General features: G+C 37.0%; 1 protein-coding gene across 1 annotated transcript in view; it reads left to right on the top strand.

Moving 5' to 3' along the window:
• The window catches only part of LOC136041589 (motile sperm domain-containing protein 1-like), a 40,638-nt gene extending 23,138 nt beyond the window's left edge, over positions 1-17,500 (top strand). Inside the window, exons 3-5 of the mRNA XM_065726286.1 lie at positions 5,720-5,855; positions 10,649-10,813; positions 17,356-17,500. Of these exons, the coding sequence (XP_065582358.1) occupies positions 5,720-5,855; positions 10,649-10,813; positions 17,356-17,387 (333 nt within the window). The 3' untranslated portion in view covers positions 17,388-17,500. The remainder of the gene's footprint in view (positions 1-5,719; positions 5,856-10,648; positions 10,814-17,355) is intronic.
• The last annotated feature ends 2,420 nt before the right edge of the window (positions 17,501-19,920 follow it).

Consider the following 19,920-nt stretch of genomic DNA (forward strand, 5'->3'; position numbering starts at 1 on the left):
TCGCTCTTTACGTTAAAGTATTTTTAGTAATTTCAACTATTTATTCTACGGCTTTTGTGATTCTGGGGTCATTCTTAATGAATTGGGCCAAAATTTAAGCTTTAGTGTAAAGAGCGAGGATCTGACAAGGGGGCGAACCACCTCATATATGTAATAAAAATATGAGAATACAAGAGTTCTTTACGTAAGCTAATTTATAAGTTACGGAAATCTTTTACCAATAAAAATATTCGTAAAAAATTAAAAGTTCTAGTTGCCTTTTTAATTAACAAAAAAATCGGAGGGCAACTAGGCTTCCTCCCCCGCTCTTTTTTTCTCAAAATCATTCGATCAAAATTATGAGAAAACCATTTAGCCAAAAAAAAAAAAATGCAAATTTCATTTTGATTATTCCTCTGCGGAGAGCCAAAATCAAAACATGCATTGATTCAAAAACTTTCAGAAATTAAATAAAAAAAAAACAAGTTTTTTTAACTGAAAGTAAGGAGCGACATTAAAACTTAAAACGAACAGAAATTACTTCGTATATGAAAGAGGCTGCTTCCTCATCAACGCCCCGCTCTTTACGCTAAAGTTTTTTACTGTTTTAAAAAAAAGAATTGAGAGACAGAGTCAAACTTTAGCGTAAAGAGCGGGGCGTTGATGAGGAAGCAGCCTCTTTCATATACGAAGTAATGTTTTTTGATTATTCCTCTGTGGAGAGCCAAAATCAAAACATGCATTGATTCAAAAACGTTCAGAAATTAAATAAAAAAAAGAAGTTTTTTTTAACTGAAAGTAAGGAGCGACATTAAAACTTAAAACGAACAGAAATTACTTCGTATATGAAAGAGGCTGCTTCCTCATCAACGCCCCGCTCTTTACGCTAAAGTTTTTTACTGTTTTAAAAAGAAGAATTGAGAGACAGAGTCAAACTTTAGCGTAAAGAGCGGGGCGTTGATGAGGAAGCAGCCTCTTTCATATACGAAGTAATGTTTTTTGATTATTCCTCTGCGGAGAGCCAAAATCAAAACATGCATTGATTCAAAAACGTTCAGAAATTAAATTAAAAAAAACAAATTTTTTTAACTGAAAGTAAGGAGCGACATTAAAACTTAAAACGAACAGAAATTACATCGTATATGAAAGAGGCTGCTTCCTCATCAACGCCCCGCTCTTTACGCTAAAGTTTTTTACTGTTTTAAAAAGAAGAATTGAGAGACAGAGTCAAACTTTAGCGTAAAGAGCGGGGCGTTGATGAGGAAGCAGCCTCTTTCATATACGAAGTAATTTCTGTTCGTTTTAAGTTTTAATGTCACTCCTTACTTTCAGTTAAAAAAAACTTTTTTTTTTTATTTAATATTAAATAAAGTTGTAGTGGGGCCCTGTGGATCCGGCCCGACAGATAAGGGTATACTATTGGAGCTACTAATCCCTCGGTATACCTGATTAACCGCATACATGTGGCTTTTACGTTTCACTACATACGATCTAGCAAGTTTTACATATTGAAGTTAATGAACTTTTAAGTAAGAATCATTGCGCCAGTAAATTCAAACGACCTCGGCAATGATGTAGGTTTTGCGCAGAGGATGTTGTATGCTTTTGTAAATTTAACTGTTAAAGGTCAAACAGGTTTTGAGGGTCAATGACACTTGTTTTTGGGAATGCTTACCTATGTTGAGAATGACGTAGTCTTACGTGATTTGTTAGATTTGTTGAGAATGACGCATTCTCGCCTAATTTGTTAGAGGTCAGGGACTGCCGGTCAAGTGGGGAGCTCCCGGTTATAACTGAGGACGCCGAAATTTTTACCTATGTTGAGAATGACTTAATCTTGCGCCACTTGCTGGATTTATTGAGAGTGACGTAATCTTGCGTGACTTGTTATAGTCCAGTGTGGTATCCTCTATTGTATCTGAAGACGGCACACACGTGGGTGTTTCGAAATGGCGGTATATATTTGAGTGTAGCGTATTGGCGGCGCACGAGTGACTGTTACGTAGTGACGGCGCATGTGTGGGATTTTACGTAATACTTTAAACACAATTTTCTTCAGGATTTTCGCCCACTTTAGGAATCGAATGCATGACTAGAGACTTCCCAATGACCTGACCAGAGCCTTAACCATCTGTACGAGAAAACTATTCATAATATTGTTGATCGAGAAATACATTCTATACGACAAGCTATCCTCCACTGGCACCCGTCACCGAGGAAGACCAAAGAATCCGCTCCGTAGGACATGTGAACGTGACAGAAAAGCCCTCCCGACGAGACTCATATCCAGAGTGGGAAGATGTGTATGCAGCAGATCACATGAGGGAAGATTGGAGGCTACTCACCGACGCCCTATGTGCCTCCGGAGGCACTTGAGGAACTAAGATCTAAGGTCATATACAAGATACAAATAACAAAAGGTAAAACAACAAGGAATTAAAAAAAATAGATTAAAAATATCCTAGAATCATCACTTAAAGTAAGTCCATTAATAAAAAGAATGGGATAACCGTTTCCAAAAGCATATCTCTGATAAAACTTCATGATTTACAAAATTAAAACAATGGAAATTTAAATATGGATGCTCAATCGTTGGAATACTGAGATATTTATTGCATCATTTCAATGTTGGACGTCCTTCTACTCGACAATAATTGAATGGATGAAGTGCTTTCAAGAACGAAGTTCAGTTGCAATATTTTGTTTTTATTAAATAAAAAAAACGAGTTTTTTTAACTGAAAGTAAGGAGCGACATTAAAACTTAAAACGCACAGAAATTACTTCGTATATGAAAGAGGCTGCTTCCTCATCAATGCCCCGCTCTTTACGCTAAAGTTTGACTCTTTCTCTCAATTCTTCTTTTTAAAACAGTAAAAAACTTTAGCGTAATGAGCGGGGCGTTGATGAGGAAGCAGCCTCTTTCATATACGAAGTAATTTCTGTGCGTTTTAAGTTTTAATGTCGCTCCTTACTTTCAGTTAAAAAAACTCGTTTTTTTTAATTAATTTCTGAACGTTTTTGAATCAATGCATGTTTTGATTTTGGCTCTCCGCAGAGGAATAATCAAAACGAAATTTGCATATTTTTTTTGGGGGGGGGGGGGGCTAAATGGCTTTCTCATAATTTTGATCGAATGATTTTGAGAAAAAAAGAGCGGGGGCGAAGCCTAGTTGCCCTCCGATTTTTTGGTTAATTAAAAAGGCAACTAGAACTTTTAATTTTTTACGAATCTTTTTATTGGTAAAAGATTTACGTAACTTATAAATTAGCTTACGTAAAGAACTTTTGTATTCTCATGTTTTTATTACATATATGAGGGGATTCGCCCCATCGTCAGTACCTCGCTCTTTACACTAAAGCTTAAATTTTATCCCAATTCATTAAGAATGACCCCTGAATCACAAAAGCCGTAGAATAAATAGTTGAAATTACTAAAAATACTTTAGCGTAAAGAGCTAGGTATCATAAGGAGGTGAGCCCCTAATATGGGTAATAATTTCTGTTTGTTTTAAGTTTTATTGCTGTTCCTTACTTCCAGCTGAAAAAGCTTTTTCACATTTATTTTTTAATTTTTTTTTTTTTAAATAATGCTAGTAAATCCTACTCTCCCTTCATGGAAGTTTTCTTCTCCCATGACAAATTCTCGATGGAAAGTTCCCCCAGCATATCCCCCTCTTCTCAACCCCTCCCCCCAACCAAAAAAATCCTCCTGAAAACGCCTGTATACTTCCCAATAACCATTACTATATGTAAGCACAGGTCAAAGTTTGTAACTTGTTGCCCCTCCCACGGCAACTGTGGGGGAGTAAGTCGTCCCCAAAGACATAGTTATAAGGTTTTTCGACTACGCTGAATAAAATGGCTATCTCAGAATTTTGATCCGTTGACTTTGGGAAAATAATTAGCGTGGGAGGGGGCCTAGGTGCCCTCCAATTTTTTTGGTCACTTAAAAAGGGCACTAGAACTTTTCATTTCCGTTAGAATGAGCCCTCTTGCAACATTCTAGGACAACTGGGTCGATACGATCACCCCTGGGGAAAAAAAAAAACAAAAAAACAAATAAACACGCATCCGTGATCTGCCTTCTGGCAAAAAATGCTAAATTCCACATTTTTGTAGATAGGAGCTCGAAACTTCTACAATAGGGTTCTCTGATACGCTGAATCTTATGGTGTGATTTTCGTTAAGATTCTATGACTTTTAGGGGGTGTTTCCCCCTATTTTCTAAAATAACGCAAATTTTCTCAGGCTCGTAACTTTTGATGGGTAAGACTAAATTTGATGAAACTTATATATTTAAAACTAGCATTAAAATGCGATTCTTTTGATATAGCTATTGGTATCAAAATTCCATTTTTTAGAGTTTTGGTTACTATTGAGCCGGGTCGCTCCTTACTACAGTTCGTTACCACGAACTGTTTGATTCTTTTTATTTTAAATTTATTCCTTATTTCAAGCTTTTCATGGTTTAGATTCCTCCCTCCTCAATAATGAGGGCACCTTGTTGTATAGATGCAAAATATTCTTGTAGTTTTATGAAATTGAGTATTTTGTTTTTCCATTGTTTGTCCTCTATGAAACATGTGATTTGAAACATTAAGTCGGTTCCCTATGTAGTTTTGCAAATTTGTTCATCGGACTCTCTTTTATATTTCTGACGAGCTGTGACCATAGTGAATGGGACAAACAACATCACAAAACACTCCCGCAACCCGGTTTCTTTTCAGATCAAGATAGAAAGAGATTCTTCCACTGAATATGAGCAAATACACTAAACCTGAATCAGTACGCTTTTCTTAAAGATAAATCATTTCCTTCTAGTAATTCTCTTATCTACCCACATTATAGGTTTTGATGATTCATTTAAGAGATCCCAGTCAACATACTGAATCAGTTAATCAGGAGCATTCAACTCTACTGAGCATGCTGAATTTGATTTAACGATTCGACATAAAAATCAGATAATGATTCAGTTAAGAGATCCCAGAGCATTTACTGTTTAAATGTACAAGTAAATCCAAAAGATCTCGAAATCGCGACCTGGAGTTTTCGAATCTCAAAATGGGAACCTGGAAATTTCTCCCAGAGGAAATGTCAAGACATCGAAAGCATAAATCTGCCCAAAACCCCGAAGTAAAGAAAAAGATCATCAAGCCCATTATTAGTTCCTGATAAGTCTTAAACCCACACCGTATACAAAGGGCCTAATGGATTAATCTTTGGGAAGTACATGAAAAATAGAGAAAAGCACAGTGTTGCATTACTTTAAATAAAACAAGTCTTCAAATTTTAAATAATACTGTCAATTTACTGGTCTGAATCTGAAACTATATTTTTATTGCCAGCATCTTTGCCGTATATTTGATTAGTCGGTTATGTAGATGATATTTTTCAGATTTGAAAAGGGCTGATTTACAGAGGCTGTATGCGTGATCAGGGGCCGTGTATGGGATCTATTGGTTTTGTTTTGTTGGTTTGTTGTATCAGTTGCATAAAAATACAACTTTTTCCTCTCGCCCTTGCTAAAGCTGATATTTTCATAGTTAAAAAAGGGCCTGGATTTTATCTTGCCTTGAAAGTGGCCAGTTTCTGGTTGTTTTCAGAACGTAGCCAGATTTAGTTCTACGTCTACTGCTACTACTTCTACTTTTTTTCGTGAATGGCACAACTCGGCATCTTTAACCTTTAGTTGCCTCATTATTATTTTCTTTTCTATTGATGTGTAATTTTTCATTCTAGATTTTTGGAAAGAAAGATGTCCCTGCAATACTTCATAAAGAAAGTGACACAGGCGTCCTCCAAGCGGATAGTGATTTGGGAATGGATGATTTTCGGTTGACCAAAAGTGAATTCGTAACGGAATCTGTTACCAAAGGTAATTGAATCTAATGAATAATCGTCAGATGATCATCATATGATCCCATCACTGTTACCCGAAATGAAGCCCGTGATTGTCCTGTATATCAGGTGTCAAAATCCTTAAGAAGTTTTATGATTCATTTCAATATTTTACTTCAAATTCGTAAACTTGCTATGCAAATGAATAAGGTAGCTATAGTCGCTGCAAACACAAGCTTGCGTCTATAGGAACTTTATAAACGAAATTATGTCAAAATATAAAACCTTCCTTCTTGGATATATCGAAATAAACCCACTTGCCCTAGTTAACGCGATCTTAGCTTAAGAGATTCGAACTTGAAATAGTCATAGGCCGGTATGAGTCATGCTTTTAAATAACTTTGGCATTTGTATTAACCTAGCCATGCTTTTCAATATCTTACTGATACTCAAAACTTAAAGTCATTGGATGTCCCTTATACGAGCCGTGTCATTGAAATAGCTCTCGTGATTGTGTCAACCAAGTATTTCTTCGTAACACATTTTATGTTGCCTGGGATATCAAACGCGGTTAGGGGTGCCCGAAACGCTGTTATTCCGGGAGTTTTTTTTAGGCCATTTTGAAGGGTGACCAATCTGTCGTGGTTTTATTTATTTATTATAAGTATGAGCATCAAGTAAGAGTGGAGATGAATGAATAAGCTCATATTCCATTTTCTGCTATTATGCAATTATTGTTTTCATTTGAGTTTTCATTTAGTGCAAATACCGTATATGCAGGGCGCGATAGCGAAAAAAAAACAGCTGCTGTAGAGCTCACACGAAACAGTATTTATGGAAACTATTCACTTCGATATTGTATGTCTACTAACAGTTTAGTACATCATCTGGATTACAATTCTCTAGAGAAACTAATCGATCCTGGGCCGTATCCAAGATCTTTAAAAACTTACTTAGAAGAAGGACGGTCTTACAAGTCAAGGTTCTCTAAATATCTTACCATATCTTAATATACGACAAGATTTAAATTCAAAAAATTATTATCATATGCCTGGGTGGTGGGTCAAGTTTGCACTAATAGCAAAAAAATGCAAAAAGGTCAAAATGCCAAAAAAGACTAAAAAAGTTAAATTAAAAAAATATTTAAATGAATTAAACAAATGAAAACGCAAAGGCAGTTTAGTCAGGTGGGTAAAATAAAAGCATATTTTAGTAAAAAAAGCATATAAAAGACTATTGAATAAGTTCATTTAATTATTGGCCGAAGACGGTTAAAAGAAGGGTTGGGAAGGAATTGAATTTACCATCTCATCCACGTATGGGAAAAAGTTGTTAATTTTCTCTGGAAAAGTTTATTGGGGTGAAAATAAAGAGTTTCGTCAAAGCAAAGTGAGCAAGGTCAAGTTTAAAGGTGACCAAATTGGCTTTCTGAAGGAGGGAGATAAAAGGGACTTCACCCACATTAAAGATAATTCTTAGGGCCTCTTTTTAGACTGTCTCTATTATGTCTGGTTATTCATTATAGATGACAGACAAGACAGGCTTAAAGGATTAAGCTTGCGAAAAAGAGGAAATTCTCCGGGATTCAATCTCGAATATTAAAATTTTATGTTGTAACTGGGTTTAAAGACAAATGACATATCAGGTTGATTTTGTACTACCAAATCTTCGAAGAAATTTGTTCGGATTTATGTTGCCTTTCGCTTTGTTCTTTGTCTAATTATTTATGTCCATATTTTGCATAAAAGGGATAAAGTGCCCAAAAAGTCATTATCTATAAAAAGACGGAAATTTGGAGCAAAGTCCGATTAACAAGGTTGGAAAATTGCATACGAGACTTAGGGAATAAACATCATGTTTCAACTCGAATGTTTCATGGAGAATTAAAAAAGAAAAGTGAAACTTGCAAATTTCAAAACAAATCAGACATTTTAAACAAATCATACCGTGAAACTCAGTGGGACGGAAAGATTGTAATTTTTTTGCCAAACTGTATGTTACAATCGCATACTATGTGCATTTTCTCAGGCACAAAGGGGTTGTTTTTTGTTTTAGTTTTATTTCATTTAATTTCAAGAATTCAAGTAGCAATTATGGGTAGCATATTAACTGTTTTTCTGGTGCTGCTTCACTATTTTTTATTATTAACTATCATGAATATTGAAAAAAAAAAAAATCTTAAAAAACACCTGACGTATAGCTGTGAGTACAAAAAAGGAGGAGCCTACGAATATATTGCCTATATACAACATGGTGTCCTAATCATTGAAGAGGAAAGAATGTAAACCATAAAAAATTTAAAATAAAAACAATCAAAACAAAAGACCACAATAGAACCCTATTCTTGGAAACATTACATCAGCTTACCTCAACGCAGAAAGATTTTGCTTATAGCACACACAAATAATAAAGTGCTTGGAGTAATTAAACGATTTTAGCACCTAGTAGCCAAAGTAGCTAGTGATAGTAGTATCAAATATTAATGCAACAAATATAGACCATATTCTCTAAATAAACATGGGATCCTCACACTCGCGCTGGTAAAAATTACAACTTGGTGTAACATTTTTGAACATGAATCATCTTCTGGAAGACGGTTTTGAAAGTTTCAAACTCTAGGAACCAAACTTTTCAGCTAGTAGCCCTGTAGTGCACAAATCTGAAGGACTTGCTTGCGCTCGGTGAACGATTTTGAAAGTATTCAAGAGAGTATCTTAAACGCCACATTGTTTTTTTCTTTTTTCGATAAGAAAAGATAGCGATCTAGCATGTGCAGTAAAATCTAGCATGTGCAGTAAAATTTGGGACTTCTTTCCCTGCTAACATCATCTTATGCTTCAAATCATGACATGTGACTAAATTAAATGATGCTTGGCTATTAAATTATTCTAATTCAGCATTGATTAAATAATTGATGTAAATTGAGTTAAATATTTATTTAATTCAATGATTATAATGGTATTGCAATATAACTCAATCTAATATAACTTAAAATATAATTCAAAGTCTCCTAGTTAAATCTAATAAATAAACAGTGTCATTTGTTTCCAAACACCTACTAATTTTCTCACATCATGGATGCTTTAGGTGACTTATCTTACTTCGAATAATTTGTTCTTAGCAAGACGTAAAGCTTTTTGTACAATTCCTAAACTTAATTAAAGAATCCAAAACATTACATTCAATGAAGATTGGGCAGACCTTCTGTTAAACTTCTGCTATTATGTCTTATTGTCAGTGTTATATAGAGGGTATCCCAAAACGAAAACCTGATTTGAATCTTCTATAAATCTAACTGATTTGTTTGAAAGAAGCAAATAAATGCTTCTTTCTTGATTTAAATTCTCTAAGGTGTTTTCTATAAGGTGTGGCTTGTGAGATGTTTCAAACAGTCCAAATTGGCTATTTAAGTCTACTTCTGTATTACTAGCATTGTTTCTAATAAGTGTCATTCTCAGTTTAAATTCTCTACTATAAATCTAACTGATTTGTTTGAAAGAAGCAAATAAAACATCACTGTCTCTTCAGAAGATGTTGAAAAAAAAATACGTGAAGCACAACATTGGGCATATGCCCCCCCCCCCCCTGCTAGACCCACAGGCACTTATTCTAACCGTGAAATATAGCCTGAGGAGCTTTGCCTGGTTTTTGATAAAGGGAGAAAACACCCACAAAAGTCATGGAATCTTAATGAAAATTGTACCGTCTTATTCGGTGTATCAGAGAACCCTATTTTAGAGGTTTGAAGCTTCCATCTGCAATTTTTTTTGGCCAGAAGAAAGAACCTGTGATCTGAATTTTTATGTTGCTGCTGGGAGGCGCTGTGCTCATAGCGGTAATACCTTTAAATTCCTGCTTTGACCATGTTTACCACAAATGGTTTCTTTTATACAGTTTTACCTTTCCTTTGCTTCTACTGCACAACCCCCTTACAGTAAAAAGCCCTTTCACGGAAGAACGAAATCGTATATAAAACAAGGAACACAAAAATCTTCATCCTTGTGAACTTATGTACTTTAAAAGCTTCTGGGGCATGAGAGCTAGCATTTTATTTTGCTACTAGATTTATCATTTGATTTATTTGTCCTTATTATTTGGCTCTTTGCGATTTTATTTTATTTATTATTTTCTATTTGTGCTTTTTAAATAGTGTGCTTGTTCAGCGTTATAATTGTACTTGTTCCTAATAGACCTCATCTAGTGCCGTTTTGTAGGGGAGGGCCAAAAGGCCATGTCCCCGTAAGGTTCAAAATAAAAAATGTGTGGTAAACTGCATGATTTAGTTTTTAACTCAGTTTTTTTCTAGTCCCCACTCACCACCAAAAATAATCGTGAATTTTTGCCCGTGTCAAAGAAAAACCTTATCAATTATTGATTAAAATGAATGAGACGTTTCCTTTCATTGTTTTCATTTCTGATTGGAAAAAAATATGAAGTACTGCATGGTTCCAGTCTTGAGGTGGAGGTGTTCAAGCTACGATGATTTGCGACACTGCATACCCTCTTTCAGCCTCAATTGGAAAATATTATCGCGGCAGCAAATCAGTAGAAAGCTACCTCTTCATACCCGAGACGTATGCATGGTAAAATGTCTTAAATTTTCTTTTTTGAAATATCAAATAGTCTTGGAATTTTTTATGAGCGCCCCTCTATTTTTGTATTTCCCCCACCCCTTCAGGTAAAATGCTTGCAGAGGCTTCTGCTTTATTTTTGAGTGTCCCTGGAGACATGGGTGGAACTAATTCACCTCATAATGTTTTATTTTATGCTTATCTACTTTATTTATGCTTATAAGCAGAGATATAATTATTCATTCATTCTTTTTTTCAGATCAAAGGATAGATGCCCGTTCAAGTCCTAATTATTTAGCTTTACTCGTAGCTGCTATTTGTGTTGCAGCGCTCATGTTACCAACGACAGGTGACGCTGATACCCAACTGCCAACTTACCTGCATCTGACTTTGCATCAAAAACTTGTATTTGCATATACCCTAGGTAAGTAGTCTGCTATTTGCGTTGCTGCACTCATGTTACCAACGACAGGTGATGCTGATACACACCTGCCGACTTACCTGCATCTAACCTTGCATCAAAAACTTGTATTTGCATATACCCTAGGTAAGTAGTCTGCTATTTGCGTTGCTGTACTCATGTTACCAACGACAGGTGACGTGGATACACAACTGCCAACTTACTTGCATCTGACTTTGCATCAAAAACATGTATTTGCATATATCCTATGTAAGTAGTCTGCTATTTGCGTTGTTGCAATCATGTTACCAACGACAGGTGGTGCTGATACACAACCTCAACGTACCTGTATCTGACTTTGCATCAAAAACTTGTATTTGCATATACCCTAAGTAAGTAGTCTCAGAAGATTTGATATAATTTCAGATTATTTAGTTGCATCGGGGAATTACGATTACGGTTCTATACTTCCGTGATAAAGAGTGTGCTTTAAGCTAATTGGTTTGTTTTTGTGACCTATGACGTGACTTGACGTTTTGTGTCGTTATATTTTGTGAATTTTGCGACATGAAATAATATCGGGTTCCGGCTGGTGACGTAACATTTGTGTTACGTGAAAGAATAACAGGTAAATATTTGCATCAATGAGCAATCGAGATTACGGTCCTACACCTCCGTGATAAAAATAGGCTTGAAGTTCATTGGTTTATTTTTGTGATGTGTATTCGTTAGCGAATCTCATTATTTCTTATTTCTTGATAGCCAAACAACCCCGCCAATATAAAGTTTAAATAACTTTAAGTTCATATAAAGCTGGGAACTTGAAACAATATCTTAAAAATGCTTGCGCCGTCTGGCTAGTAAAACCTCTTAACTCAGTTTAGCTTTATATTTGTGCTTCATAGTGGAAATGATATTGACTCTTGCAGCTTTTTTGGCTTTATTTTTGATTACCAGAATCACTCCTGTTGAAGCCGTCGCTGCGACGAAAACTGACTTAACAAAGTTGCGTTTCCTTTCCACCATTTTGGTGCCATCTGTCTTGACTACGCTGACTACATTGCACTTACTGCAAGAAGTCACGGATGGTGCATCGTCCACCAGTGGAAACAAACTGACACGAAGGAGACGTGGATGCCGGGCAGGGAAAAATGAAACGAGAAGGCGCACGGGGCAGCTATTTTGGTACTAGTGACAATCCGTGACAATTGTCCTTCACCAAAACAAGTGTTTGAGCGAAAGCTGGTGAAAATCAAGATATCTCAAACTCCAAAAATACTGAGTCTTAAGAAAATTGACGACACCCCGTGTGCCGCATGCAGGACAGCCCGCCCGTTCTTAAGCCGATAGTGTCCCATTGGCCCACCATGCCTAATTTCCTCTCAGCTAACTGTCGATCCCTTTTTGACAAGATGGAAAACTTAGAAGTCCTGCTCCGTAGCAGCAACATAGCTGTTGCTACTGTGAAGGAAATTTGGAACCTTGATGAGGCTGGATACAACTCATTTCTAAGTAGTCGAAATAGTCGAGGTAACAACAGGCTCGGTGGTTGTGTGAAATCTTCGGAGGTGTAGGAATGTATCAGGTAACTCCTTCCTGAACTCACAAATCCAGATCATGAGGTTACATGGGTAATATGCAAAATGGACTACGCCCACTGTTATGGCCCTGACCTGTGAACGCAGCCGCCTTTACCCGGGCGACAAGTGAAATCAAGGCGCGGCAAAAAAAAATTAAAATGATCAAAAATGCAAAATGCTAGTATGGTCGTGAAAAAGTTGACTCCCTGCTCAACACCGAACCTACAAATTGGCACCGCTCGGTCAAAGCGATGAGTGGAAATGTTCCAAAAATCTGTGTAAAGATATCTGACGATAATGGGCGAATACTGGGGCCTAGTGTCAGATTAGTTAGGATCTAATCTTCATCCTTCAACTGTGATTCCAACCAAAATAAACAGAAAATACACATTCACTGATTGACAACATGTTTTCCACATTTTGTCCGGCGATGATATTAGTCATCACTTGCGACAAAGCTGATCACTTTCCTATACACACTATCTTCAACACAGTGAGGATGTCAACTCCTCTCGTAAGAACTAACAAGGATCTACAAGTAGTCAATCTTAAACAGGAGAATCCTAAACCGTTAAAAGAAGAGTTAAAAAAAGGTTTCTTGGGACAGTGTACTAGCAAAAGAAGATGCGAACGAAGGTTTTGAAATTTTCCACAATTCGTTTGTAGCTGCAGATAAAACCTGCTGTTTTAAAGAGAAACCAAGAAACTATGAAAGAAAAAATACACCAACATCCCATGGTTTACCGAAAGCTTACTTTGTGTGCATAATTAAGAAATAACAAGTTATGGGCAAATTACAGAAACCTCAAAAAAAACCAAAGAACCTAGAGAGATATGAGACGTATAAGAAATGGCTTCATTCAGTTCTGAGGAAAGCAAAAAGAGATTATATGAGTAACAAACTATCAAAAAGTGGGAAAGATGGACGAAAAGTCTGGAAGTTTTTTATTTCGGTTTTGCGACCAAATAATAAAAGATCAGAATTGCCTTCCATATTTTTTGTCAACCCACTCAGGTTGCAAAAGAACTCAGTACATTTGTCACAGGGATAGGAAAAATTACATCTAATTCTGAGAGAAGTCCCCAGAAACCTTAAAGTATTACCTTGAATCAGCATGTACCAAATCAATGGCAATGACTCCAGTGACATCAACTGAAGTGGGGCTAATTGTAAAGACCTTGAAAGGCACATCAGCATCTGGATTTAACAGGATACACACGAAAGCCTTGAAAGCAGTCCTCCCTTTTATCCTTGAGCCATTCACTTATTTGGTAAAGTTGTCTCTAAGAAGTGGTGTTTTTCCTTCGATACTAAAGAAAAATTCCTCTGCATAAAGGTGGCCCACAGGACGATCCATCGAACTTCCGACCCATAGCAATATTATCTGTTTTATCAAAAGCTTTTGAAAACCATACAACATAGAGATTATTTTGTATGCATACTTTTTTAAGATTACTAGTGATTTTTGGGATATACTGGAGGTAAATTATGTTTTGGGGCTTATCGGGATTCTCACATGGTAAATTATCGTTTCGAGAAAGAATTTCGAGAATTCCACCAGAATTTCGAGTAACGCCTACAACAGCATAAGGACGGTATCACCAAAGCTCTGAATTCTAATGTTACTTTTTTTTCTCTTGGTTCTGCGTTAAGCAGCCATGTTTTTGAAAATACAAAATACCTAGCCACAAAATACTTTTTGAAGAATCTGTTAGTATTAGCAATGATCTAGGCATAAAGCAAGTAGTTCGAGAAGCAATTGATATCAGACTTAAGATTAATAATAATAATGTTTCCTTAAATAGGGATTTAGGAGAATATTCACTAAATGCTCTATACACAAATTTAATTAAAAATGAACTTACGAAATATTATAAAAAACAAATAGTTATTAACACAGAACCTGTCACAAATAGACCTATGAGGTCAGCAGCGAAAAAAGCTAGGCTGGCATTAAAAACATGTTTTTAAATCATCCTCTTTCATTTCAATGAATTGCCTCGTTTCATCACAATTTATTTATCAGTCCTGGTTGAACTTCGCTGAGGTAAGGATGCTTGGACTGTTTTGAAAACTGTTCATTTTAGTTTTATTGATTTTATCCTCATTTAATTTTTTTTTTTGTAATGCTGTAGGCGGTCCTCGGACACATGCCTGAAATATTCATTCTAATTTGTTTCCCACTGTCCTGAGAAATTCCCTATTGTTTTTCTTGTTTTTGGTGTTTGACATTACTAACAAGCAAGATGAACTTATAGCATTCGCCGACGACGCTACAATGACCTACTACGGACTCGACAGTCTTCACTCCACCGGAAGCTTGAAAACATCATAGAAGAGATCTATATGTGTTTGGATGCCAACAAACTTGTCATCAATGTGGAAAAATTTTGCATCGTAATATTTTCTAGTTTAGGAACCCTTCACCCGGAAATAACAGGAATTGTGACGTCTCTTGGAAAGGTTCAACGACCAGCAAATGGATTTGCAAAATATTTAGGAGTACTAGTGGATTAAAACCTTTTTTTCCTTCCTCACATCTATGCTGTAGAATTAAGTATTTCGAGGGATCTGGGTATCATGAGGAAACTGAAGCACAAACTCCTACGTAAAACCACCCTTCTCTACAATGCGCTCGATTTCATCCGTAAGAATGGCTTGAAGGTCATCAAACACACAGAACATTATGTCTCGCTGAAATCGCTATTTGAGCTCTCCTGTTTGATTTTTGCTTTCAGATTCTTCTCCGGCTTTCTTCCACCACCTTTTAGGAATCTATTCCGTTTGGTAGCAGAACAGCATCTTCCAATTACAAGACTTCTCACTGATCCATATTCGACATACGCCAACAGTGAGGTCCAATTTTTCGCCTGACATCGTCTGCGCTAAGGCTTACAATACCCGTCCGCTTTAAATGAGAGGTAGGAGCTCCCTTGGTTCTTACAGAAAGAGAATAAAAAATGTCTTGTTTTGAAATAAATTAAATTGAATAAAAAATTTAAATAGATAAGAGATTTTAGTCATTATTGAGTAAATTTTTTTGCGTGGGGATATGAGTGGTTTGCTCCTGGATGAAAAGGTGAGGACTTGTAGGGACAGTTTTGTTGGTAGGGGCCATGGTTGTAAAAGAAAGCCTTAGTGCGTAATAAGTTTTGAGGCGATAAGGGACTCAGCATGCATTTTTGCATAGAGACGAGAGATATGTATGTTATGAATGTTATTTTTTTTTAATAAACCCAAGTGAACTGACTGAACTGAGTGACGGTAATGCATTTCTCACCTCCATGTGTACCACTTTTCCAGTCGTTACTTCCCCGGAGAAAGCCTCGCTTCTTGATGATTGCCCTAACGAAGGCATAATAGCACTCAGTTTATTTAGGTGTATAGTGAAATCAGGAAAGTGAAGACAAACGTCTCTCCTTTCCCAGGCGAAATCCCTGCAAAGCTTATGCGTGAATTTGCTTTGTTTCTAGCCTTACCTCTCTCAGTTCTTATAAACCAGTGCTTTGCATCTGGGACCTTCCCTAGATCGTGGAAAAAGGCCCACATCCGTGCAATTCCTAAAGTGAACCCGCCCAAGGCGTGTGATAATTTAAAATCAATCACCCTAAAACCATGTCTACCAAAAGTGACAGAATCGTTCATCTTGCGGTGGTTACTAGAGCAAGTTATGCTTTTGAAAAATACCAATATGAAAAACTCCCAAAACGTGGGACGTCTATATACCTATTCAGAATATATGATCAGATCTTGAAGTGACTTGAAAAGCAAGGCTCTTTTATCGACCTAGCCAGCCATCAACTTTCCCAAAGCTTTTGATCTCCTATCACACCTAGTGGCCTGTCGGACCACTATAGTCCCTTGTCCGCCAAATTCTTGAGTATGGGCATTGTTCTACAAGACCATACTACAACAAGGACATAGATGCTCTCGAAAATGTTCAGAGGAGGATAACTAAATTCTCTCCCAGGTTACGTTCCCTTCCCTACGAAGAGCGGCTGAGAAAGCTTGAAATCCCAACCCTTGCCTATAGATTCCATCGTGGTGATCTTATTGAAATGTACAAGCTCTGCAATGGAGCCTATGATAACGTACCAGCCCAGAGAATCGTGCAGTTCAATAAAAATCATCTCCGAGGACATCAGTACAAAGTGAGTACGGAACGCTTTTACAATGACATGGGCCGATGGACTTTCGGCAACCGAGTGGTTCAGCATTGGAACAACTTACCAGAAAGAGTAATCTGCTCCACAAACCTACTGACATTCAAGAAGGAAGTTGATGAATATTATTCAAGTGACATTTTCTCCTTGTGCAAATTTAGAAGAAATGCAAATTAAGATTGTTGTTTTGTAGAGGCTTAACGGCCAGGTAAAAAGGATAAAAAAGGATACGGCATTAGACTTTACAGTCCGTACCGGCGGTGCTGATCTCCGTTTCTTGGCCCTTCAGCCAGGAAGTGCAATGGGGGGCTGGGGGCCAGCCATCCTGTGCTTTCGCACACCCTTCCTGTTTACCTTCCCCAGATTTCTGCAGGTACCCATTTAGAGCTGGGTCGACTCTGGCTAAGCTTACAGAGTCACGCCACTGACCCCCGTCCCAAAATGAAGAATCGGGTACACCGGGATTCGAACCCGCATCCTCTCAGACAAGGGATCCCGAATCCATTGCACCAACCCACTCGGCCAGCCATCAAATTTGTGAATATATTGATCTACTTATTTACGAAACAACGTCAATTTAGTTTATTTTGTTCCCATAGGGCCATGGGAACATAATTATGGCTTGCGTTTGTCTATTCCCTCCACATCGTCTTGTATGATTTTTCACTGATCATGTATTTGCTTTTGAATTCGTTTTCTTATTTTAACTTATCTTTTATATGACTGCATGTGTTGCAAATTAATTTTAAATAATGTAATTAATGACAATTTATAAATTAATTGATTAATTTGCGAAACTAATTGATAAGTTCTCTCTTTCAGGCCTCATGACTATGGTGGTCCTAAATCATTGAAAATCTGACGGAGATTACTATTCGTACGTGTAGTTAGCTTATGTAGATACGCTTGATCGGTCTGTGTGTTTTTTTATATTTTTCCGTTGGTATTAAAATATTTTTTGCATGAATTTCTAATTTTTGGGAAATAATTAAAAAATTACAACTCGACCACCCCTGGAAAAAAAAAACACACATCCATGATCTTTCTTCTGGCAAAAAAAAACGAAATTCCACGTTTTGCAGATAGGAGCTGGAAACCTCTACAGTACGGTTCTCTGATACGCTGAATCTGACGGTGTAATATATATTAAGATTCTATAACTTTTAGGGTATGTGTCCCCTTTTTTCAAAAATAAGACAGGTTTTCTCAGGCTCGTAACTTTTGATGGTTAAGACTAAACTTGATGGAACTTTATATTTGAGAGCAGCATAATAATCAAATTCTTATGATGTATCTATTGGTATCAATTTCCGTTTTTTAGTTTCGGTTACTATTGAGCCGGGTCGCTCTTTACTTACAATTCGTTACCAAAAACTGTTTGATAATGTTAGAACCAAGCGTGAATCATCGCATAACATGCGTAGAAAATTAATAAGAATACAAGAAACTGGGAAAAACAATTGATAATCAGGACAAAATTTTGGGTAAGTGTCCGAGTGCTTTACTCGAAGCCATACTGAAAATCATCCAGAAAATACTATACTTCTAAAAAGGAAAGTAGACGGAAAAACATAGCTGGCTTAAAACCTTTGCTGAATACACCCGATAAAGATATTGCCCGATAATTAGCCGGATTCCATCTTCTTGCTTTTCCGACATTTGTGAAATGATAGGTAAATGCTTCTTGAATATCAAGTTTACCATGGATTGCTTTTTAGGAAGATCGAATCAATATGATTGACCCTTGAATAAAGGACGCTCAATCTTTATAAATAAACGTTAAATGATTATGTTAGTGAGAATGCAATTAAATTGTCATCTAAAGTTATTTATACGTAACTGGTGTCTGTAAAAATTTCGATGTACTTATGTAGATTCCAAGTACTAGTTACGTATTAGTTTGTTTAATTAATTTTTATACTCTGAAGCCTGAGCGCAATGAAAAGCAGAGGAAGGTTTGCTAGTTTTTTTTCAGAGAAATTGCCTACGTGTTGTTCTGGGTACCCGGCTGACTGACAATATTTCAAACAATAGGCTGTACGAAAAGTGTGGTTCAATCCCGGTTTCTAGGGCTAAAATGAGAGAAAGGCTAAGATAAATAGGGCCCATTCTATGGATGAAGTATAAGAGATAACCGAAAATTGTCGTTTTCAGCAAACCGTCTAGGGCTAAACTGAAAGCTGGTCTTCCACGAATAGGATGGGAGGATGTAAAGAAAGATTTAAATGAAATGGGAACTTCCTGTGAGGGTATAAAGAGGGAGGCTTTGAATAGAGGGATGGAGGAGGAGCATCCGTAGCTGTGTTGGCCTCAGGCAGCTTAGTGCTGCGGTGAGTTGTTAGTAGTAGTAGTAATAATAAATTTTTTTATGGAAAAATTATCCTTTCATTCTTGTAGATTAAAAGAATCTATAGATGTATCATCTTATATTCATGCATACGATACCTTCCTTTTGGCTAATAGGATTAGTGAAGCTTACGCTTTATGGTCTGCAATTAGACGTGTAAGCATCCCCTGAAGCTACTATTTCTCGTGGGTTTTTATGAATTTACACTGGATTCTGAATGCTGGATAATTTTTGGGGTTTCTGTTTGTTTTGATGGGCTTTTTTGGGCTGAAAAATCTCTTCCTTGCTATGTCCTACATTTAGGGCTGCATCCCCGTAGTAGCAAAATATTTGCAGGTATGAATATATAAAGAGTCGCAAGTAATATGCTTGACGTTATCTGTGCAGGATTTCAAATTTTGTTTATTGAAGAGCATCTGCTAAGTGTCGAAAACCAAGTTCTTACCAAAATTGGTCCAAGATTACACAAAGCCTCAATTCATGATGGAGGTGTCAAGGAAGCCTTTCATTTCAGGCTCAGGGACGTCTGCTCTGCTACTAGCCACCTCAAGTGCTTTGCGTGGACTTGAGAAGATGTGTTGGTCCCCGCTCTGTACTGATTTTTAGGGCTATTGCTTTTCTACTTTTCTTTTAGGGCTATTGGAGGTGAATGGAGTTCGTGCAGAATAAGGCAGGTTCTATCTGCTTACCACATGCCTCTACACACGAGGTTTTTTCCCTATCTGAACAATCCGATCAGAACGGCCGCAACCTCATGTGGTGGTTGGAGCCCACCCAGGGAATATTGGTACCTTGGTTTAACCTAGTTCTAATCAGATTCCAGGCCTGGGGTCAGTTGGGCTACCGACCCTCAACCCGAAAATTAAATGCTACGAAAAGGGACAACATAGGCTTGGACCCGGATTCTCTTTTAAGATCTTGATCATCGCGCGCCATTGGACATGCTGACGACGTCAGAAAGACTGACAGACTAAACCTTATAGACCAAAGAGGGCTACGGACAGCCACCTGGAATGTCTCGAGTCAAAGACCTGCGTCAA

This window comes from Artemia franciscana, unplaced genomic scaffold (assembly GCF_032884065.1).
Source record: "Artemia franciscana unplaced genomic scaffold, ASM3288406v1 PGA_scaffold_30, whole genome shotgun sequence".
In the NCBI taxonomy this organism is placed as follows: Eukaryota; Metazoa; Arthropoda; class Branchiopoda; order Anostraca; family Artemiidae; genus Artemia; species Artemia franciscana.